Raw genomic sequence first — 24,458 nt, 5'->3', positions numbered from 1 at the left:
GTTTTTCTGGGAAAGACTTTATTCCTCTTTCATTTCTGAAGGATAACTTTCCTAGGTATCATATTCTTGCCTGACAGTTTTTTCTTTTTCTTTCAGGGCTTTGAATATATTATCCCATTCTCTCTTGGCCTAGAGGTTTTTGCTGAGAAATATGCTGTTAATCTGCTGGAGATTCATGTGACTTGATGCTTTCCTCTTGATATTTTTACAATTCTTTCTTTGTCTTTTGACTTTTGACAATTTGAGTATAATGTGCCTCAGAGAAGACATTTTGGGTTGGGTCTATTTGGGATTCTTTGATCTTCCCACATATAAATGTCTTCATCTCTTCAAAGACATGAGAACTTTTCAGCTATTATCTTTAAATCGGTTTTCTATGCCTTTTGCCATGTTTGTACCTTCTGGAACTCCCAACATTTGAGTTTTTGTTCACTTGTGTCCCATATGTCATATAGGATTTCTTCACTCTTTGATTTTTTTCTGAGTTATTTCATTTTTTTCTTGAAAGATTAACTGTTTAACTATAAAGAAATAACTAAAAATTAAAAATAGCTTATAAACTTTATTTATGTAATTACTGAAGGGAAGAGAGTAACTGTTCGTGGTGGTGGACCCAGGAAGGCGGCTCTCAAGTTCTGGGGAGTGCATATTTCCATTCTCTATGTTCTGAGCACAGACTCTCTGATGTGCAGGAATGCCTGCTTCCAGGTTTAGAGTGCTCCATGGGTTCAGATTTACTGCACATCTCAGTCCAGTTAATGCTCTGATGCTGCAGACTTCTGGGTGGATATGAGAGGATGCTAGTGGGACCCCAGGGATGTGGAGATGCAGGGGCTATTAAACCATGGTGCAGAATGTTGTCTTGTATTGGGTCTGTTCTCAAAATGATGTCATGCTGCAGTTGATTGGGTCCTAGGGATGTAATATTGCATGAACTCCTTCCGTGGAACAGTGCAGTCACATGGACCCCAGGCAAATCCCTATACTACTCAGGGCCTTTGAGGGCTGAGGGGCTTTCCAGTAGCATGTACTATAGGACTCTGGCATGTGGAATGCTGAGGATCTCTTACTTGCCTTTTCCTCCAATGGGAGTCCCTCCTGGCTCTGAGCTAATCTGATTGGATGCCTCACTTCCCTCTCTGTGTTGCCATCTCAAGCTTTCATGCCTCAGAGTGTTTCAGTTGCTTCCCTTCTGGATTCCAGCATTTTTTCTCTACATACTATGTTCAATGTGTGATTACCTACTTGCTGTTTTGGTTCTTCCTTGTGGAGGAGGTGAGTGCTGGGTGCCTGTAGTCAGCCATCTTGGTCTTTCCTCAGCTTTCACTTGTTTCAATTTCTCCTTCATTTCCAAAAGATAATTTTCCTTGTACATCATTCTTGATAGGTAGTTTTTGTTGTTGGTTGTTTGCTTGCTTCAGGGCTTTGACTATATCATCCCACATTCTCTGCTGAGAAATCTGCTAATGGATCCAAGCCTCATTCAAACTACCATATATGCTATTTACTTACTTTATCTTAGTTTCAGGATTCTCTCTTTGTTCTTCACTTATTACAGTTGGGTTATAATAAGTCTTGCTATATTTCTGGTCTGGATTGAAACTTATTGAAGACCTTTGATATTCTTGTATCTGGATATCTGTAGCTTTTATCGTATTTGGAAAGTTTTCTGCTGTTATTTCTTTACTTCTTCTATCCCTTTATCTTTCTCTGCTCCTCACAAACTCCTATAATTCAAATATTTGCTCTTTTGATACCATTCCATAGGTCTTATAAACTTTCTCCATTCCTTTTATACTATTTTCCTCCTCTGATTGTATATTTTCAAATAACCTGTCTTAGAGTTCACATATTCTTTCTTCTGTTTGATCAGTTCTGCTATTAATACTTTTTATTGCATTTTTAGATTTCATTAATTGTATTTTTCAACTCCAGAATATCTGTTTGATTTTTAAAATAATTTAAATATCTGTTAAATTTCTTATTTTGGTCATTTATTATTTTTATGATTTCATTGAATTGTTTCTATTTTCTTGAAGTTCACTGCGCTTCCTTAAAAATATTATTATAAATATTTTGTCAGGCAGTTTGTATATCCTCATTTTTTTGGAGTTTGGCACTGGGAGTTTATTGTATTCCTTTAGTGGTATTATATCTCTTTAGTTTTCCTTGTTTCTTTCTGCTTTACGTTGATGTCTGCACATTTGACAAAGTAAAGATTATTCCAGTCTTCGCAGACTGGATTTGTCTGGGAAACATTTTCACCAGTCATCCCATCTAGAGATTTTAGCAAGGCTCTCTGTGATGGTCTGAGGTCAGTGTTGCTGCAAGAGTCCTTTGGCAGTCCAGCCTGGTGCCTGAGTCAGCAGGTGGGAATAACTGACTTTTAGGTCTGTGGGTTTGGCCTGAAGCCTGGATCCCCTTAGGTAGACCTATTGATTGAGTTTGTGGGGATGGTCCTAGAGGCTGTGTCTATGAGGGTGAGCCTGTATCTGCTGGGGCTGCCTAAGGTCTAGATCCACAGGGATGACCTGGTGCTGGTGTGGGCCTTGAGCCTGAGTCTGCAGGGGCTGGATAGGCACAAGGATGGCTCTGGCACCTGGATCCACTGGAATGGGCCTGGAACCTGAGCCCAAAAGGACTGGCCTTGTTCTGGGGCTGATGTGGCAACTGAGACCAGTAAAATGTCCTTGGAGTTGGAATCCATGGTGTCTACAGGAGTGGACTTAGAACTTCAATTCATAGAATCCTTCCTGGCACTGGAGTCTAATGTCCCTGCACCTTGAGTCTGCTGGAGCAGACTCTGGGTCATGGAGCAGCTGAGACTGGTCTAGAGCCTGAGAACATCCTAGTACTGAGGATGGCATGAAGCCTGAATCTGCAGGAACTGGCCTGGGGCCTAGGATTGTCAGTGCTGGCCTTGTCACTGAAGCCACAGTAGCTGTCCTGGAGCCTGTGTCCACTGGTGTTGGTCTTCAGGCTAAATGTATCTGTGCTAAGCTAGTGGCTATGTTTGAGATGGCTGGCTTGGGTCCTGGGGCTTCAGGGACTAACCTGGGACTGGATACACAGGGTCAGGCCACTATTCCTGAAGAACAAATATGCAAAACTCCTCAACAAAATACTAGCAACCTGAATTTAACAAAACTAAAAAGATCATTCACTGTAATCAAGTGAGATTTATCCTAGGCATGCAAGAATGGTTCAACATATGTAAATCAATAAATGTGACACATCACATTAACAAAACAAAGGATAAACACCATACGATCATCTCAATGGATGCAGGAAATGCACTTTACAAAATTCAACACTTTTTTCCACCATAAAAACTTTCAACAAATTAGGTATGGAAGAAATGTACCTTAACACAATAAAGGCCGTATATAACAAGCCCACATCTAACAACATACTCAATGGTGAAAAGTTGAAAGCTTTTCCTCAATAATCAAGGACAAGACAAGAATACCCACTCTTTCCACTTCTTTTCAACATAGTACTAGATTTTCTAGCCAGAGGAATTAAGCAAGAATACGAAATAAAGGGCATCTTAATTGGAAAGGAAGGAATGCAACTGTCTGTTTGCTAACAACATGATATTGTATATAGAAATACCTAAACAGTCCACCAAAACCTGTTATAACTGATAAACTAATTCAGCAAAGTTGTAGGAAACAAAATCATATTGTAAAAATCAATAGCGTTCCTGTACACTAACTATCCAAAAAGGAAATTAATAAATAATCCCATTTACAATAGCTACAAAAAATAATACTTAGGAGTGAATTTATTTAAGAAAATGAAAGATCTATATGCAGAAAACTACAAGACATTGATAAAGAAATTGGTAAAAACAGAAACAGAAAGTTATTCCATGTTCATGAATCAGAAGATGTAATATTAAAATGTCCATACTATCCTTGAACAATCTACAGATTCAATAGAATCCCTGATAAAATTTTAATAATACTTTTCACATAATTAGAAAAAAATCTTAAAATTTACACAGAAACACAAAACACCCCAAATAGCCAAAGCAATCTTGACCAAAACCAACAAAGCTAGAGACATCACATTACCTGACTTAAATATACACTACAAAGCTATAGTAATCAAAACATCACGTTTTTGGCATAAAAACAGACATGTCAACCAAAGAAGCAGGATATAGAGTCCAGTGAACATCCATGAATTTATAAACAATTGATGATTAATCAAGATGTATAGAACACACAATGGGGAAAGAACAGTCTCCTCAATGAATGGTCTTGGAAAACCTGGATACCCACATGCAGAAGAAAGAATTTAAAAACTTAACCTCACACCATGTATAAAAATAAACTCAAAATAGACTAAAGACTTAAATATAAGACCTGAACCTGTAAAAGTACTAGAAAAAAAGAAGGTAAAAGCTCCACGACGCAGACGTGAATAATTATTTTTTGAGTATCACCCCCAAGGCACAGGCAATGAAAGCAAAAATACAGATGGAATAGCATTAAACAAATGCTTCTCACAGTGAAGTAAACAGTTAACAAAGTGAAGAGACAACCAGTAGAGTAAGAGTAATATTTGCAAAGCATATATCTGATGAGGATAATATCCAAAATTTATAAGGAACTTAAAAACTCAATAGTTAGAAAAATAACACAGTTGTAAAATGGGCAAACAACCTGAGGAGACATTTCTTTTCTTTTTTTTTTTTTTTTTTTGAGACGGAGTCTTTCTCTGTCCCCAAAGCTGGAGTGCAGTGGCGCGATCTCGGCTCACTGCAACCTCCACCTCCTGGGTTCACACCATTCTCCTGCCTCAGCCTCCCGAGTAGCTGGGACTACAGGCGCCCGCCAACACGCCCGGCTAATTTTTTGTATTTTTAGTAGAGACGGGGTTTCACCGTGTTAGCCAGGATGGTCTCGATCTCCTGACCTCGTGATCCTCCCGCCTCGGCCTCCCAAAGTGCTGGGATTACAGGCTTGAGCCACCGCGCCCGGCCTCAGGAGACATTTCTTAAAAAACATATAAATGACCAATAGTTTCATTTAAAAATATTCAACATCACTAATCATCAGAGAAATAAAAATCAAAACCACAAGAAGATATTACCTCATAGCTAATAGAATGGCTATCATCAAAAAGACAAAAACTAACAAGTGTTGACAAAACTATGAATGCTGTACACTAATGGTGGGAATGTAAATTAGTATAGCCATTATCTAAACCCGTATGGAAGTTCCTCAAAGACTAAAAATAGAAATACCGTATTATCTAGCAATCCCCCTACTGGGTAAATATCAAAAGATTGAAATCAATGTGCTAAAGAGGTACGTGCTGTCCCACGTTCACTGCAGAATTATTAACAAGAACTAAGATACAGAGTCAACCTATGCATCCATCAGTGGATGAATGGAGGAAGAAAATGTGGTATATAAACACAATGGAATACTGTTCAATTTTTTTCAAATACAAAGTTATATTCATTTTCAGTAAACAGCAAAACAAAGTAGAGTCAGGCTGGGCGTGGTGGCTCACACCTGTAATCCCAGCACTTTGGGAGGCCGAGGGGGGGGATTACCTGAGGTCAGGAGGTCAAGACCAGCCTGGCCAACACGGTGAAACCCTGTCTGTACTAAAAAGACAAAAATTAACTGGGCGTGGTGGTGTGCACCTGTAATCCCAGGTACTTGGGAAGCTGAGGCAGGAGGATCACTTCAAACTGGGAGGCGGAGGTTGCAGTGAGCCAACATCATGCCACTGCACTCCAGCCTGGGCGACAAGAGCAAAACTCCATTACAAAATAAAAAAAAAAAAAAACGAAAAACCAAAAACCAAAAAAACGAAGTGGAGTCAATGCACTAATTTTTAAATCTAACACAATGCTTAGAAGAAACTATGCTCAATAAATAAAAACACATTATTATTAATGGAGTAAGATTATTCTTGAGATTCTCTAGGGTTGTGTGTGTGTTTTAAACAAAACTGAGTCGTAGGTGAAGAAAGACATCCTACAGACATGACTGAGAAGGGCTCAAAGAAAAGAACAGCCAAGGAGGAGTGTCCCCAAATACTAAGCAAAATGAATATGGGATTTTTCAAAGCAGTCTAGAAATCGGAGCTCACTGGGTTTGGAGATAATCCGCGTTCAAGGCCTCGTAATGAAATCTTCCCGTATTTCCAGATTCTTGATATGGAATCTGTCACAATTTTAAGAAGCTTCTGCCAAAGGAAAGGAGATCACTTATGCTGCCTGAAATGGCCTACACCTCCTAAATTTCCTTTGACTCTGTCACTAATATAGCAAGTGTTCATTCCAGCAAAGGATTACTACTGAGGACCAACTCCTCTCTGGTTTAGATTTTCCTTTCATAAACACATTGACCCTTGCCAAGGAGAGCTCTAAGTATATCCAGTTTCTTTTCTTTTTATCCCTGCTATACAACTCTGCTTGGCTACAAAATCTAGGACTCTTACAGCAATGGCAGCATTGGTCAGAAGGTAATTGCCAGTTCTAACGCAAGAACTCTCTAAAGTTCAATGGTCACAATTTTTTTTAACCACTTCATCTGCCACGACTTCTTTTTCTCTTTATCTTGCCAATTATTTCTTTTAAAACTCAATCCTCCAAGCTACATTCTGAGCACTAAGTTTTTTGACCAATGCATCTCTGGTATCCTCATCATCTTTTTGCAGATCTATGTCATCTTGTTGGGACCAAATGGGGTATCTATCAGCTCTCTGACCAGACGCTAAGGAGCAAGTAGCCTCCAACTCACCATTATTTTTTGAGAAGGCCTGTGTAACTGTTGGTAGATCCAAGTTAAATTTTTCCATTAACTGCCGAATGATCTTAATGGCAAGCTCCCATCCCTGGTGGAGAAAGTCCCCCTCCTCCTCTGTCTCTCCCCCTCCTCCTCTTCCCCATTCTCACCTTCCTGCTCCTGCTGTGTTTCTGTCTTCCTCAGGCATGGGCAGATTATCATCACACATTGTTATATGTATTTCAAAATCAGGACTCTTGATTCACTTGTAGGAAGTGCCTTTCCAGCAGTCCTGGACAGTTCTTGCAGCTCAGTTTTCCATCTCTCTGCGAGATGCTAATAAAACCATGCCTCTGATCCAATGCCTCCATTTAGCTGTAACAGTACATTAATCAGAACTGCCTGGCATCCTCCTGAACAAGACTTTCAATAGGGCCCAGTATGTTTCACTTCATCCCGAAGTTTTCTCAAGCATCTTCTAAGATGTTTACGTAGTCTTTCGTAGTGGGACTAGGAGCCAGCAGAGGAACAGATACACGTTCTCTCAAGATGTCTCTCCAGCAGAACTTTTCCCCTTTGTTTCCAAGGCCTTGGCTTTTCTCATCATTTCCAGTGTATATGAGCAACACACAATGCTATCATACATCCCCCTGCAGCTTTAAAAAGAAGCAGGAGTAAGCAGTACTTCCAGCCACGCCACCAAGCACCATCACGTACCTGCCTGACAGCCCAAAGCCAGCATTATAGGTAATTCTGGCAGGACTAATCTCCTTCATTGCTCCACCAGTGGTCCTGCTAATGACAAAGACTTACATTCCCATATTAGCTTTTACTCAGATGGAGCTAGTTTCCTATCCTTGTGGTGGTCAGATGGGGTTTTGCCGTATCAGAAGGCACCCCAGCCAAAACCGACTTCCTTAATTTAGCTAATAGTACAGTTCCTGTTGTGTTTTCATGGTTTGTCTTATTTCTGAAAGACTCAGCAAAGCCATGGCCACAGTAATAATAGGTAATGGGGATAGCATTACACATTGAACTTCTTCTCTTGCCACATTATCCCAACTGGTTCAAAGCCCTGAGGAGAGTAGTCACTTTATTAGCCACTTTTTCATGTATAATCGCTTTAGTGTTAAAAAAATTTACCCAGAGAAAGGACCAAAGAGACCTGGTCAAGTAGAAAAGCTATAAAACTACACTGTAGATAACACTGGTACGCTGGCTACACCTTTTTCTACTTCTCCTGTTTGGCTGTCCCTTCCCCCACACCAATGGTAATTTATTCTTCACACATTATTCTTCATTTCCATTAGTTGTTATTTCATAGTAATTACTTAAGCAGGAGCTCGAAAATCCCTGACAAGTCATTTTCATCTTGTGTCCAGAATTGGTGGGTTCTTGGTCTCACTGACTTCAAGAATGAAGCCACAGACCCTCTCAGTGAGTCTTAACAGTTCTTAAAGATGGTGTGTCTGGAGTTTGTTCCTTCTGATGTTCGGATGTGTTTGGAGTTTCTTCCTTCTGGTGGGTTCGTGGTCTCTCTGGCTTCAGGAGTGAAGCTGCAGACCTTAGAGGTGAGTGTTACAGCTCACAAACGCAGTGCAGACCCAAAGACTGGGCAGCAACATAATTTATTGCAAACAGCAAAAGAACAAAGCTACCACAGTGTGGAAAGTGACCCGAACTGGTTGCCGTTGCTGGCTCTAGCAGCCTGCATTTATTCCCTTATCTGACCCCACCCACATCCTGCTGATTGGTCCATTTTACAGAGAGCTGATTGGTCCGTTTTGACAGGGTGCTGATTGGTGCATTTACAATCCCCGAGCTAGACACAGAGTGCTGATTTGTGCATTTACAATCCTCTAGCTAGACATAAAAGTTCTCTAAGTCCCCACCAGATTAGCTAGATAGAATGCTGACTGGTGCATCCGCAAACCCACAGCTAGCCACAGAGTGCTGACTGGTGCATACACACTCCGCCTGCTAGACATAAAAGTTCTCCAAGTCCCCACCCGACTCAGGAGCCCAGCTGGCTTGCCTAGCGGATCCCGCGCAGGGGCCACAGGTGGAGCTGCCCGCCAGTTCTGCGCAGCGCGCCTGCACCCCTCAGCCCTTGGGCGGTTGATGGGATGGGGTGCTGCAGTCGGGGAGGGTCAGGCCCACGGGAGCTCACCATGCAGGTGGGGGGTGGGGCGGGACACTGGCATGGCGGGCTGCAGGTCCCGAGCCCTGCCCCGCCAGAGGCAACTGAGGCCTGGCAAGAATTCGAGCGCGGCGTGGGTGGGCTGGCAGCGCTGGGGGACCCCGCGCACCCTCTGCAGCTGTTGGCCTGGGTCCCGCGAGCGCCGCCACAGCCCCGGTTCCTGCCCGCGCTTCTTCCTCCACACCTCCCGGCAAGCAGAGGGATCCAGCTCCAGCCTCGGCCCGCCCAGACGGGCTCCCACAGTGCAGTGGCGGGCTGAAGGGCTCCTCAAGCATGGCCACAATGGAAGCCGAGGCCAAGGCGGTGCTGAGAGCCAGCAAGGGTCACCAGCACGTTGTCACCTCTCAGTCTCATACTATTTTCACTGAGTCATGTTATGAATTATATAGTCACCCGTTTACACATTTCAATGCCTTAACTATCTTGAAAAATATAAAATAAAAAAAGATTTAAAAAAAAATCAGGGCTCTCATCCCTCAGCCTCCTCAAACTCCCTGGTGGCTTCCGCAGGCATGTTTTTGACGGCTTCTTCATGTTCCTGGGTTTCTTCCTTCACACGTTCTTCAGGCAAAGCTGGAATTCTCTTACTCCGTGGTTCCCGGCAACCCTCAGGCTCCGGGTCCTGCTCCACCTTCTGCTTGAGCGTCTGGGAGCGGGGGATCCTGGGGCATCTCCTGCCCCTGGCCGGGTAGGTTCTGAGGAGCCTTTCTTCCACGAGCTGGTTTTCCTCCATCGCTTCCCACAGGCTTTGCCTGCGACCGAAAGGGGGGAGCCGACATTTTCCTTCACGTAGGCCCGAAAAGCCACGTCACCCACATCCCTGACGGTGGCCCCAACAGCAGCTTCGGCCTGGGCTCGGCGGCGCACTCTGCCAGGGCCCCTCAACGCCTCTGTGCTCCAGTGGGCCGCGTAGGCGGGGCCCAGCCCATAGGCCGCCGCCCCAGCCGCTGCAGCGTTCCACGCGTCCAGGACGGACTGCGCAGACAACAAAGCCGCCAGAGGCGTCCCGGGGCTGGGTCAGCGGTGTGGCCTGGGCTCCCGCACCCGGCGGTGCAGCAGCTGCTTGGTTGGGCTGGGCAGCAGGTATAAGGACTTAGAGTTGCCGTCCTCCCTGGCAAACACAGTCGAGGAATGATTGGGCCCGTTGGGTTTGACGCCGGGCACCAGAGGAGGCACCCCCTCCTGAGTGCCTGGCATGCAGACAGCGACTGACTGAGCCACTACTAATTTTTAAAAAGAAAATATTCCTCTTATTTGTGACAACATGGATGAATCTGGAGAACATCATGCTAAACGAATAAGCCAGACACAGAAAGACAAATACTGCATGCTCTTAATTATATGTGGAATGCAAAAAAGCTTAACTCAGAAGCAGAGTAGAATGGTGATTACCAGAGGCTGGGGGCAGGGGATGCAATAGGGAGATGCTTGCCAAGGAGTACAAAACTTTTGTTAGATAGGAGGAATATGTTACCATGCAAATGGTAATGAAAAGAAAACAGGAGTAGCTATACATATATCAGACAAAGTAAACTTTAAGTCAAAAGTTGTCCCTAGAGACAAAGAAGGTTATTACGTAATGATAAAAGGGTGAATTAAACAGGAAGATAGAATAATTGTAAACGTATATGCATCCAACTTTATAGCACCTAAAGTTAATATTGAGAGAGAAGAAAGGAGAAATTGACAGCAGTAGAACAATAATAGGAAACTTTTAACACTCCACTTTCAATATTAAATTGAATATCCAGGCAGAAAATCAAGAAATAGTGAACTTCAACGACATCGTTAGCCAAATGGACTTAACAGACATGTACAGAACTTTTCACCCAACAGCAGAAGAATACACATTCTTTTTAAGCTTACAAGGAACATTCTCCAAAATACATCACATGTTAAGCCACAAAACAAGTTTTAACAAATTTAACAAAATTATATGAAGTATCTTTTCTGACCACAATGAAGTGGAACTAGAAATCAATAACAACAAGAAAGGGAGACAGTTCACAAATACATGGAAACTAACATCTTAAAAACTACTGGATCAAAAAGAATTTTAAATACATCTTGAACTGAATAAAACTGAAAAAACATACTAAAAGTTATGGGATTCAATAAAAGCAGTAATATGAAGAAAGTTTGTAGTGATAAATGCCTAAATTTAAGAAGTGGAAAGATATCAAATAAACAGCGTAACTGTACACATCAAGGAACTAGAAAAAGAAGAAGCAGCTAAGCCAAAGCTGGCAAAAGGAAGAAAATAATCGGGATTAGAATAGAAACAAGTCAAGCCGGGCGCGGTGGCTCACGCTTGTAATCCCAGCACTTTGGGAGGCCGAGGCGGGCGGATCACAAGGTCAGGAGATCGAGACCACGGTGAAACCCCGTCTCTACTACAAATACAAAAAATTAGCCAGGCGTGGTGGCAGGCGCCTGTAGTCCCAGCTACTCGGAGAGGCTGAGGCAGGAGAATGGCGTGAACCCGGGAGGCGGAGCTTGCAGTGAGCCGAGATTGCGCCACTGCACTCCAGCCTGGGTGACAGAGCGAGACTCCATCTCAAAAAAAAAAAAAAAAGAATAGAAACAAGTCAAACGGAAAATAGAAAAACTATAGAAAAATACCAAAAATAAAAATTGCCTTTTAGAAAAGAATAAAATTGGCAAACTCTTAGCTATACTAAGAAAAAAAGTAAAGAAACAAAAGCAGAATTAAAGGGGAGACATTAAAACAGATCCCTCAGAAATAAAAGGGATCATAAGAGACTATTATGAACAATTACATGCCAACAAATTGGATAACATAGAGGAAATGGGTAAATTCCTAGAAACATACAACCTACTAAGGCTGAACCAAGAAGAAATGGAAAGCTGGAACATGCCAATTACAAACAGATTAAAGTAGTAATACAATGCCTCCAAGCAAAGAAAAATCCAGGACCAACTGGCTTCACAATTGAATTCTACTAAACATTCAAAGAGGAAATAACACCAATCCTTCTTAAACTTTTCCAAAAAATAGAAATAGAGGAAACACTCTAACCTCTTTATGAGTCCAGCAGCACTCTAATACCAAAACCAAAGACACCACAAGTAAAGAAAACTACAGACCAATATCTCTGATTAACATACATGCAAAACATCTTTGATAAATTGCTAGCAAACCAAATCCAACAACACATCAAAAAGTTTATACACCATGACCAAGTGAGATTTATCATTGGGATACAAGGTTGGTTTAATACATGTAAAACAATCAATATGATAAACCATATTAAGAGAATGGAAGATTAAAACCACATAATCATTTCTATAGATGCAATAAGCACATTTGATGAAGTTTAATATCCTTTCGTGGTTAAAAAAATCCAAGGAAAATAGATATAGAAGATGCTGTGGTATGAATGTTTGTGTCTCTAAACTTTATATGTTGAAACCTAAACCCCAAAGCAATCGTATTAAGAGGTGTGGGCTTTAGGAGATGATTAAGTCAGAAGGGTTTCTCCCTCAAAAATGGGATTAGTGCCTTTATAAAAGAGGCCTAAAAGAGTCGTTCATCCTTCTACCACGTAAAAATAAGAAGATGCCATCTTGAAACAGAGAAGAAGCTCGCACCAGACACCGAATCAGCTGGTGCCTTGACCTTGGACTTGTCAGCCTCCAGAACTGTGAGCAATACATTTTTCGTGTTTATAATTTCTTATTTTAAGAGATTTTGCTATTGCAGCCCAAACAAATAAAGATGGCAGGAAATTTCCTCAACATAATAAAGGCCATTTGTGACAAGTCCACAATGCATATCATTATCAATGAGGGAAACTGAAGCTTCTGCTAAGATCTGGTAAAAGAAGAGGATGTTCCCTCTTGCCACTTCTATTTAACACAGTACTGAAAGTACTAGCAAGAGTAATCAGACAAGAAAAAGAAAGAAAAGCCATACTAATCAGAAAGGAAGAAGTAAAAGTGTCTCTATTTGCATATAATATGATCCTTTACTTAGAAAACTGTGAATATTCCACCAAAAAAACTTATTAGCAATAAAAAATAAATTCAGTAAAGTTACAAGACATGAAATCAACATAAAAATCAGCTGGTTCTGTACACTAACAAAGAAATATCTAAAAAGGAAGTCAAGAAAACAATACCATTTACAAAAGCTACAAAACAGAACATACTTAGGAATAAATCTAACAAGGGAAATAAAAGGTCTGTACCACCTTTTCAAAGAAAAATTTTTTTTTAGAGATGGGGTCTTGCTATGTTGCCCAGACTGGTCTCAAACTTCTGGCCTCTAGTGGCCCCCCAAATTGTTGGGATTACAGGTTTGAATCACCATGCCTGGTTCAGGTAAAAGATCTGTATACTGAAAACTATAAAACATTGATGAAAGAAATTAAAGAGGATATTAATAAACAGAAAGAAGACCCCATCTCTACAAAAACAAAAAAAAAATCCTAAAATATTAGTCAGGCATTGCAGCACATGCCTGTAGTTCCAGCTACTGGGGAGGCTGAGGAGGGAGGATCACTTGAGCCCAGGAATTTGAGGGTTCCGTGAGCTACGATCACACCACTGCACTCCAGCGCGGGAGACAGAGTGAGACCTTCTCTCAATAAATAAGTAAATAAATAAATAGAAAGATATCCTGTGTTTTGGTTTGGAAAAATTAATACTGTTAAAATTTCTATATATTCTACATGATCAATAGATTTAACACTATATAGAAATTTTAATGGCATTTTCCACAGAAACAAAAAATACTAAAATTTGTATAAACCCACAAAAAGTTTTAAATATCAAAATAATATTGAGACAGAAAAATAAGGTTGCAGCATCATACTTCCTGACTTCAAAATTTATTGCAAAGCTATAGAAATCAAACAGAATGCTCCTGGCATAAAAGCCAACACATAGACCAATGGAACAAAATAAGGAACTCATAAATAAACCCAAGCACATATGGCCAATTAATTGTCAATAAGTTCACCAGGAAGACAAAACGGGAAATTGATAGTCTCTTCAATAACTGATGTGGGTAAAACTGGATATCTGCCCGCAAAAGAAATTTGACCCGTATCTTACACCATACACAAAAATAAACTCAAAATGGACTAAAAGCTTAAAAAATAATACCTCAAAACATTTAAATTCTAAAAAAAATACAGGAAAACTTCTTGACATTAGTCTGAAAAGGATTTTTTAAAAAATAATTCACCAAAAGCACAAGCAATAAAAGCCAAAATAAATAAGGGGCATTACATCAAACTAAAAAGCTTCCACGTGCCAAAGGAAACAATCGACAGCATGAACAGGCAGCCAATCAACTGGGAGAAAATATTTGCAGGCCATATATCTTATAAGACTTCAGTACTCAAGATACATAAGGAACTAACAACTCAATAGCAATAAAACAAATAATCCAGTTTTTAAAATGGGCAAAGGTCCTGAATAGACACATCTAAAAAGAAGACATACAAATGGCCAACAGGAATATAAAAATGTCCAGCATCACTAATCATCAGGGAAATGACAATCGAAACCACGAGATACCATCTCACAATTGTTAGGATAGCCATTATCAAAGAGACAAGATATAACGGGTGTTGGTGTGGGTGTATAGTAAAGAAAACCCACTGACACCATTGGAAATGCAGATTGGTGCAGTCATATTGGAAAACAGTGTGGAGTTTCCTCTAGAAATTTTAAAAAATAGAACTAATGTATGACCCAGCAATCCCTCTTCTGGGTACATACTCAAAGAAGTGAAATCACCACCTTGTAAACATATATGTGCTTCCATGTTCATTGAAGCATGGTTTACAATAGCCAAGATAGGGAAACAAACAAATTGTGGTGGGGAGTATCATCAAGATGGCAAAATTGGAGATACTAGCCTTTATCCCCCACCAAAGAAAATAAATAGCTATCCACAAATGAAAACATCTCTAAGAGGGCTCAAAGGCACATTAAAGAATGTGAGGCAACACAGTGGAGCAAAAACAACAACAACAACAACAAAGCACAATAAAAAAGGAGGCTATCCACAGGAAGGCACACTGATGCGCCTGGCATATCTGAGACTCCAGGAGATGGCTAGGGTCAAAGAAGAAAGGTGAAAGCTATGGATATCAGCCACATGGCGGAACCACCATGGTCCCCAGGTGGGGTGTCTTCACACAAGACACTGGCATGTTTTGTCACTGAGTTGAGAAACAGACATTTCTGTTGGGGGAACCCCATAGAGGAAGGCACAGCTTCACAATCCTCCCTCACCCAAGAAGCAGCTGCTGTTGAGCCACTTTGGGAAATCACCTGCTTCCTCTCTCAACCTCATGCATGCCATAACCCCCAAGCCTCAGCTGCTCCATGGATGCCCACGCTTCAGAGACCGGAGCCATCACCATACCAAGCTGGTGTACACTCCAGGCCCTGGATCCAAGGTCTCTCTAAGTGTTCCCTGAATCCAGGCACAAGCTGAGCCATCATAGACAGGCAGGCCCTGACCTGATCCTGAAACACTGTAACTCTGAACACACCTGTGGCAGGAATTGGGGAGATGTATATTAAAGGATACAAAGTCTCAGCAATACAGATGCATACATCCAGAGATCTGAAGTACAACATGAGGGCGATAGTAAATGACATTGTAGTGTATACTGCAAATTCTCTAAGAGGATAGATTTTAGGGGCTCTTAACCACACACCCACAAAATAATAGATGTTAATTTGCTTGACTGTAGTAATCATTTCTCTATGAACATGTATCAAAACATTATCTTGTGTATCTTAAATACACATAATAAAAAAGATAAGGCTGAATGTGAAAACTCAGCACTGAGACCTTCTATGAGTGCCCCTCCATCTTCCTTGTGTTTCCTCCTGACTCTCTCTTGCATGGAACTTCTATTGCACGCTGAGAATTCATTTTGCTGTTTTCAAATATATGCTATTGCTCTATTCTTTAAGACTACTACCCATAATAACACTGAGCTTTAAAAATCATTCCCTACTTATAGCTTTTTAGCCTATAAGCTCAGCTTACTAGTGTAAGAAAGAAAGAGAAAAGAAACACCAGAAGCAGCTTAACAATTAAAGACAGGTTTATTTTGGAGAATACACTTGAGAGGGGCTTCTGGCCAAGTTAGGTTAGAGGCGTTTTTTCTTACAGACTAAGAGTTTTTAAGGGTTTGATGTGGGACAGCTCATTATAGGGTTGGAATGCTTTTTGTGTTTCTTTGTCTTGCTTATCCGGGAGGGAGAGTTTGTGTCTGTTTCCATCCATTTTCCTGAAGCTGCAGGTATGCCCCAAGTCTACTTTTAGTTTCCCTATCTTGATGCACGTAAAGGGAAAGGAATGTGCTTACTAAGTCCCACTGTTTCACTGGGGCCCATTGTATGAGGGTGAAGTTTGGCTGTTACCCAAGAGACTTTCCCCCCTCCCTCTGTGCCCAAGGTGTCTTATCTATGTTTTACTGTCTGCTCCTTCTGGCTGCTTGTAGTTAGAAGAGAAGTGATTTCCTTGAAATGCAGGAGGCTAGAAAAGGGGCTGGAACTTAAAGTGGCGATGTTTGACTGAGATGATGGTGCTCCTGCTCTGTCATTCCAGACCCTACAGTTATAAAAGGATGAGGGGCAATGTGTCTTTTTGTTTGTTTGTTTGTTTTGCTACTTCCTGCTGGGGGGTGGCAGACAGACCTTTGGTTTTGGATTGACTGAAGGAGCAATGCCATTTGTACATGTTTTGAGTAGTTGTTTGTGAAATAGCCATGATTCTAGTGGTTAAGAATTTTTGAAAAAGCTGTATTAGGCAGGGTAAAAACATTAGTCCTGGGCTTTTTAGCAGCATTTTTTATTAGGCCCGATTGGTTGAGATAGAAGCAACTTTTTTTTTTTTTTTCCAATGAGAGGCAGAGGCACATGTTTGGAAAGGCCTATGTGTTATTTTTTGTTAGTAACTGTTATTCCTACTATAAGGATAATAATTAAGCAAAATGCTACAGTAATTGAGATTCTCTGTCCGATATTTTACCCTGAGGGTGCCACCGTATATAGTTTTACTGCAAATAGTAAAGTGAGTAAAGCAATTCCCGCAAGGGTGGCATAGTAAATAATTTCCATTAAAAACGTTTTAATATTTGGCTTAAAATGAGAAGTAGAAATGACAAAAAGTATTTGGTGAGATAGAGGTGAGGCTGAGTAAGATGAGTAATTTTTACTTAGCAACTTATTTTTTGTGCTTTTAGCTGAAGATTATTTATGTTCTGTACACTGATACTTGGGACATTTCTCTGGGCTGGCAGGAGTTGCTTCCTCAGATTTTTAAGCTTTGACTTGAGTGTGATGTATTTAGGAGTTGATTTCTGTAGTGGATATAAGTTAAACTGTAGCAAATAATAAAAACTGAAAAATATTAGGCAAGACGAATTTAACAACAGGTGTGCTATAGTTTTTGAAACATAATTTTCTCTCTTCCGTTTTCCATGTTTATTAAAAGACAAGTCATGGTAGGACTGGTTCGCTTTATTACACTTGGCTTAATTATTTGCATACAATTCAGCAAGAATAATCATTTGCTACATAGGGCCTTTTAAATTGGCGTTGATGGAACTTTGTTTCATAGAAGGAATTTGAGATAAGACTTTTTGAAGCCAAGCCCAGCCATGGATTTGTACTATTAAACACCTATGAGTTGGCAGAATTCCTTTCCTCTTCAGGTTTTAAGATAACTTGGGGTTCCTGGCCTGTGAGAAACTGGCATTCTTTACTTACCACAGGTCAGAAACCCCGTACAGGGGCTGTGTACACAGAATATGAGGCCAGTGTCCAAGGGCTATATTGGCTCCATAAGTCAAGTTTGATTCCTTAAAGGAGAGCACACCATTCCAGTCAAAGCCTTGCCAAAATAACTAGTTTCTCCAATCGTGTTCTGTTACAAAAGAAAACAGGTTCTTTTTTTTTTTTTTTTTTTGAGACAGAGTTTTGCTCTTGTTGCCCAGGCTGGAGTACAATGGCGCAATCTCAGCTCACCGCAACCTCCACCTCCCAAGTTCAAGCGATTCTCCTGCCTCAGCCTCCCCAGTAGCTGGGATTACAGGCATGTGCCACCACGCCTGGCAAATTTTGTATTTTGTATTTTTACTAGAGACAGGATTTCTCCTTGTTGGTCAGGCTGGTCTCAAACTCCCAACCTCAGGTGATCCACCTGCCTCGGCCTTCCAAAGTGCTGGGACTACAGGCATGAGCCACTTCGCCCGGCCAGAAAACAGACTTTTTTTTTTTCAGATGGAGTCTCGCTCTGTTGCCCAGGCTGGAGTGCAGTGGCGCGATCTCAGCTCACTGCAAGCTTCGCCTCCCAGGTTCACGCCATTCTCCTGCCTCAGCCTCCCGAGTAGCTGGGACTACAGGCGCCCGACACCACGCCCAGCTAATTTTTTGTATTTTTAGTAGAGACGGGGTTTCACCGTGTTAGCCAGGATGGTCTTGATCTCCTGACCTCGTGATCTGCCCACCTTGGCCTCCCAAAGTCCTGGGATTAGAGGCGTGAGCCACTGCGACCAGCCCAGAAAACAGTTTCTTATTGCACTTATGCAAACAACTATGCTGTTGTAATTTAGGAATACTTATAACTAGTTTTTAAATTCTAGAGGACCTAGGCAGAGAGAAACACACTTTAAATCCTATTTACAGGAATATACTTTACTTAGCTGTGAAAGTCTGTAGCTAGCTTAAGACAACTTTTCTTGACTCTGAAAAAATAAAATAAGGATTAGCAGTGTTTTAAGCAAAAGGTAAAAACTTGTTTTGGTTTTCTATTAGTTTAGTCCATTTTATTAACTTTTGCTTGATCTTTATAAACATTTTAGCTTTCCATGAATTTTGTGCATTTGTTGTTGCTGTTGTTGTGAGAAACTCACATTCGAGAGCGCTTGTTAAAGTCCCGCAGCTTGATTATAAACCATCTTTTGAAAAGGATTAAAACAAAACAACAATTGTCTGTAAATGACAAAATGTCCAGTTTGGATACAGTTAGAAACACAATTAACAAAGAAATTTAGTCATTTTTGTGGTTTACAATAACCCAATATAACAAGCTTAATTGTGATTAATAGCACATATTCAGACACTAACGTTAGACATTTCATACAGTTTTGGAACATATGTTAATATTATTCCCTAAAATATAACTTATTAGGCAGTGTTTTGGCAATTTTATGTACCTAAACATGTTAAATAATCCTGTTTACCTTTGTTCCAGATGCTTCGGGGGCCCTTTGCAGGACCTAAAAGTTAGGGGTTAGGAAAGACAATTTTGAGACTAAAGTTTGGTTTTGGAAGCCTGTTAAATATGTTTAAAATTTAAACCATTTGATATTATGAAATAGAATTTTAGATTATTATTTTTTGTTCATTTGTTTGTTTTGTTTTGGTTTGCCAAAATGATGAGTTAAAATTTTGGAAAAGCAGGCCAGGCGCGGTGGCTCATGCTTGTAATCCCAGCACTTTGGGAGGCCGAGGCGGGCGGATCACGAGGTCAGGAGATCGAGACCACAGTGAAACCCCGTCTCTACTAAAAATACAAAAAAAAATTAGCCGGGCGTGGTGGCGGGCGCCTGTAGTCCCAGCTACTTGGAGAGGCTGAGGCAGGAGAATGGCGTGAATCCGGGAGGCGGAGCTTGCAGTGAGCCGAGATTGCGCCACTGCACTCCAGCCTGGGCGACAGAGTGAGACTCTGTCTCAAAAAAAAAAAAAAAATTTGGAAAAGCAAAAACCATTTATTAGCCTTTTTTTATTACATGAAAATTCTGTTTAAGAGAGAAAGTTAAATTTTACCCTTGCATTAGTTTGCTATTAATGTTAACCCTAATTTTCATGAAACTTTACAGACAATTCTATTTAATTTTAACCAGTTTGACTATGAAGTGAGATTTTTACATATCTGTTATAACCCTTGACAAATTTTGCTAAAGAGTAGATTAGCATTTTAAGAAAAACTTGTAGTGCTTTTATTTTAGTGTTTAAGTTACAGAAAAGAAAGTTATACCCTTTTTAGTTAATATATTTACACAGTTTTCTTTGCAGAATTAACTTTTATAATGTTTTTACAATTTGCTTAAACCATTTATTTTATTTAAAGATAACTTTTTATTTTTAAGCAAAATGTACATTTTTGTACCTTCTTATAATTTTTAACTAGAAACACTTTTTACTGTTTTTATGCGCCTTGCATGTAAATTCATGTTTAGTAGTTTTAATTACATGTCATAATGGTAACTTTTAGCAATTTTTAACTTTAATGTAAAACCTGTTAAGTTTTTAAAATTATGTGCTAGATGCAGACGAAGTTTGACTTTTTCCAGCATAGTTAGGGGCATTGTTACTTTGATATGTTTCTGACCTTACCAATTGTGAAGCAGGTAAGTTGACAGTTTTTAAAGGATAAAGAAGTAGTTTACAACCTTAAAACAGCAAACCTAGTATCTGACCTGCCTCACACAGGCTGCATTTTTACGCTTTGAAGACTTTGGTATTTTACCAATAATTCCTAAGACTGTTTCTATTTTTAAATATTAAAGTTACGTGAACTGAAAGGTATCACAACTTTTACTTTTCCCTTAAAAATATTTGATTTAAGCACTTATTTTTCTTAGGCAATTAATTAGGGCTCTTTTTAATAGACATGGCACACATAACATATGTACAGCCACACAGACAACCAGAAGAAGAACCAGTAGTTGTAAATTTTTCATTTTTTGCTAATTTCCCTGTTGGATTATTGGCCTTCAGGTGAGGCCCTTTAAGAGCAGTGCTAGGAATACCGTTTCCAGGGCCTAATAAACAAGCATGGCCGGAAGACAAAGACAGACTTTGAGAGGTACTTACTCACCTCTACTTCCCGGGGTTCCATGAGCAAAACAGAGATTTTTCCCAAAATGGGATTTGTGGTGCCTTTTCTGTTTTCCCAAGGAGTCCCAGGCCACCAGAAGTTATTTTAGGGTCTTTTATATATGCACTAAGAGTGGTAAGATAGAGTGGAGAAAAGTAATTTAGTTGACTGAGAAAAAACCTTTTCTAGGAAAACAAGATTTATGAAGAGAAAAACATAAAGGCCTTTTGAGTACACTTATAGCTTGGATATTTAATTTTAATTAAGCTGAGCGTTCTTTCTGCTAGGGGTGAGGGTGGAGGTTAGAATTACATAAATGTTATGCCAAGTTAAAGGATTAGGTTATGTGCAGGAATTCCCTGTGATAATGAGAGGGATTTTTTGGGAAACATCCCAGACACTGTTTGATTTGCAACAAATCAGACCCGGAGAAGGGGACGTGAACATGAGCGATTCCTTCAAGCCCAGCCACTTCTGGGAGAGGGAGAATGGCAGAGGAGGTTTCACTGGTTGGAGTAGTTTTTGAACCCGTGGGGAAGGAGGAGGGGCGGGGCTTAAGGTAGAAGAAAGCCTGAGTATAGGGAACCTTTTGCCAGTTGCTGTTTCTGGTGATAAAGTCGTCAAGGTTCCTCAGAATTTGAAAGTTAAAGGTGCTGTGTTGGGCCACTGCCTGTCATTACCTAGTTTGCACTGGGGCCAGGACGTTTTGCAGTACAAAATTAAACGCTTTGGCTTTAGACTCCCCACTAAGCCAGGTTTGACGAGGCTGTGAAGACGACAGTTCAGTGGGGAGGACGTAGGAATGTGGGGTGCTGGGCACCCATGCGGACTGGTAAGAGGAAGCCAGGGGTGTCTGTCTGGTTCTAGGCCTTCCCAGACAAAAGACAGAGACCCGGAGTCTTCTTTCTGAGAAGGAACTGGGCGTCCCCAAGATTTCCTCTGGCTGAGTCCCATGGGTGCCCCGAGGACCGGGACAGCAGGCTGGACTTTCTCTGGTATCGGGAGAAAGCCAGGAGAAGGCAGATTTTACACCTCAGCTGAATTAGTGTCCAACATTGGATGTTCCAGTTGGAATTGGCAAAGGGCCCCTCAGACTGGAGCTGCGGGAGGGAGAGAGAGAGAGACAAAGAGAGAGAAGGGAAGAGAGAGCAATGGTCAGAGAGCAAAATACCAGTTGTGGGCAGTTGGAGGTGGATTCCAAGACCTGAGGGTTTTGAGAGCCCCCGGGGAGGAGCCCCGGCCAGAGTCTCACAGCTCCTTCAGGTCAGGTTTCCTCCTCGTGCAAATTGCTTGAAGAGTGAAGGGAGAGGCTGGGAGAGCTGGGCCTGGCGGTGGGCAGGCCTAAGGCGGCGCGGCGGTAGCCGGGTGGCCGGGGACACCCACTAATCGCATCTTTTCCTGCATCTCACCTCTGCAGAGGGAGCACCATGTCTGCGGAAGTCCTGGAGGCAGCCTCCGCGGAGGAGCAGAAGGAAATGGAAGTTAAAGTGACACGTCCAGAGAAAGCTGAAGAAGCAAAATTAAAAGCAGGATATCCTCATTTGGGACAAAAGCCTGCAGGTTCAGATTTCTTAAGGAAACGATTGCAGAAAGGGCAAAAATATTTTGATTCTGGGGATTACAACATGGCTAAAGCAAAAATGAAGAGCAAGCAACTTCCTACTGCAGCCCCGGATAAGACGGAGGTCACTGGTGACCACATTCCCACTCCGCAGGACCTTCCTCAACGGAAACCATCCCTTGTTGCTAGCAAGCTGGCTGGCTGATTAAAAGAGCTGAACTGCATGAATCTGCTAATTCCCATTGTTTCTCTTTAATATGTTACTTGCCTACTTTTTATTTCCTTTCATTCACTAAGTCATTTGAGACTGACAGCTTTGCAGGTATCAGTAGTGTGTGCTGCTGTTGTGGAATATACATGTGTAGAGTTTTTGATTCGTTAGTGCACTGGTGAAGAGGACATGTTAGGGCAACACAAGTAAACTCCTTGAAAATAACTGTATGCATGACATAACTCCTAGTGTAGTACTGGTTCTAACAAGTAACAAGCAAGTTTTAAGATTTTAGTGTTTCGACTCTCATTACTTCATCTTAATTACAGCTTTGTATGTTACTCTTATTTAATATAATCTCTATTGTATTCATTTCTTCTGCATTTACCTTTAGGATTTTGTAAAACAGAAGTTTAAGACCACAAGTTAGAAGAAAGGTCACCTATTTCAAACACAACTAGATGGGGCTCCGCAAGATTCGTATCTCTGTGCTTGAACTTGAATGGCCTTAAACCTGTTTCAGCTTTAACAGTAGAATTTTACTTGGGCAATCTATGCCCATTCTGGTGTAACTTAGGTGACCCTAGCGCTTAACAGCTGCCGTTGAAGCTAATATTCTTATTCAGTTCTGCAGAGTTAGAATACCTGTTGTTGTTGAAGATGTGCATTGACTGTTGAATTCACTTTTGTGCCATTTTTATAAATACAATAGTTTTGCACAACCTCTCACAAATGTTTATATTTATTTTACATACTTAAAAAGTAGATAATGTGCCAACCAGAAGCACAAGAGTTCCTACACAAAACTCTGTAAGTCATATAGCTTTTGTATAAGAAGAGTAGTTTACAATCTCGGGCTTATAGAATACCAAACTGAAATCTTAGTTCAATCTGTCATAGACTTAAGCTTTTCATTTGTTACTAATATCCATGGCATTCAGTGGCCTTGTGCAAATACGATATGTTGCTTAGGAATATCTTTTGTCCTATGCAGAACCTTTCATTTTGATTTTTATGAAAGTTGCAATTCATATAATTTATATAAACTTTTTAAATGAGACTTTTTACTTCCACGCTCAACTTTGGAGACACTAGAGTAAACGGCTTCAATACTCTGCATTCCATGCCCCCTGCCATCTGCATTTTTTTCTCCTTTGTTCTTCGACTCAAATGGTATTGGACTGTTTGTTCTATACAGAAGCATAGGTGTCTACATCCTTACTCTTTTAAATAACACAATAATGATGTTTTCCTTCTAATTTCTCAGTTGTTGACCTCTCCCTCTCTCTCTCTCTTTTTTCTTGAGATAGGGTCTTGCTCTGTCACCTGAGCTGTAGTGCAATCATAGCTCACTGCAACCTTACTCCTAGGCTCAAGTTAACTATTCTTAATCCTTTATTATTACTAATATTCTACAATTGTTTAAATAAAAGGAACTTTATAATGAAACAGCACAGAATACTGGCTCAAGAACCTATGTCAAGATGAGCTGAATTTTGGTAAATTATTTTAGGAATTATGACAAGCTAACAGAATTGGGCTTGTGACAATGAGAGTCATTTACATGACAGGTAAAACTTACTCATATTAAAAATGTTTAGATATTTGCTTCTGTAGATGTCACTTTAATAAAATAACAATTTAGTTTTATTTGTGGCTTATCTAGTTAGTAAGAACTTAACAGACTTTATTGGGACAAGCTTACTGCTCTCGTAGGAGCTCCTCTCACAGGTAGTTGTAATGCTGTAGCGTGATACTCAGGGTCAGTACCTTGAGATGTTACTATCTTTCTCTTCATCTTTGACTTGCAGAGAGCCTCCCCTTTTTGGATCCAGGCATCTTTTCTGAAT

At 40.7% G+C, this 24,458-nt stretch overlaps 2 protein-coding genes and 2 pseudogenes across 2 annotated transcripts in view; 2 read left to right on the top strand and 2 right to left on the bottom strand.

The window, feature by feature from the left end:
* Positions 1 to 24,458, bottom strand: part of ZFP62 (ZFP62 zinc finger protein) — a 166,593-nt gene that overhangs the window by 95,690 nt on the left and 46,445 nt on the right. The window lies entirely within an intron of this gene.
* LOC129487005 (telomeric repeat-binding factor 2-interacting protein 1-like) lies at positions 6,595 to 10,152 on the bottom strand (annotated as a pseudogene).
* LOC129485882 (transmembrane protein 69-like) lies at positions 7,197 to 7,943 on the top strand (annotated as a pseudogene).
* Positions 21,854 to 22,664, top strand: LOC129485898 (cAMP-regulated phosphoprotein 19-like). Its single transcript, XM_055284920.2, has 2 exons — positions 21,854 to 22,099; positions 22,254 to 22,664. The coding sequence occupies exon 2, from the start codon at positions 22,264 to 22,266 to the stop codon at positions 22,600 to 22,602; it is 339 nt and encodes a 112-aa protein (XP_055140895.1). The 5' UTR covers positions 21,854 to 22,099; positions 22,254 to 22,263; the 3' UTR covers positions 22,603 to 22,664.

Source organism: Symphalangus syndactylus, chromosome 7, assembly GCF_028878055.3.
Source record: "Symphalangus syndactylus isolate Jambi chromosome 7, NHGRI_mSymSyn1-v2.1_pri, whole genome shotgun sequence".
Lineage (NCBI taxonomy): Eukaryota > Metazoa > Chordata > Mammalia > Primates > Hylobatidae > Symphalangus > Symphalangus syndactylus.
Note: the sequence above shows the minus strand (reverse complement) of the source record. Positions and strands in the feature narration are given on the sequence as shown.

Coding starts and splice junctions, on each gene's coding strand:
- LOC129485898 (XM_055284920.2), top strand. CDS start 22,264: ATGTCTGCGGAAGTCCTGGAGGCAGCCTCCGCGGAGGAGCAGAAGGAA.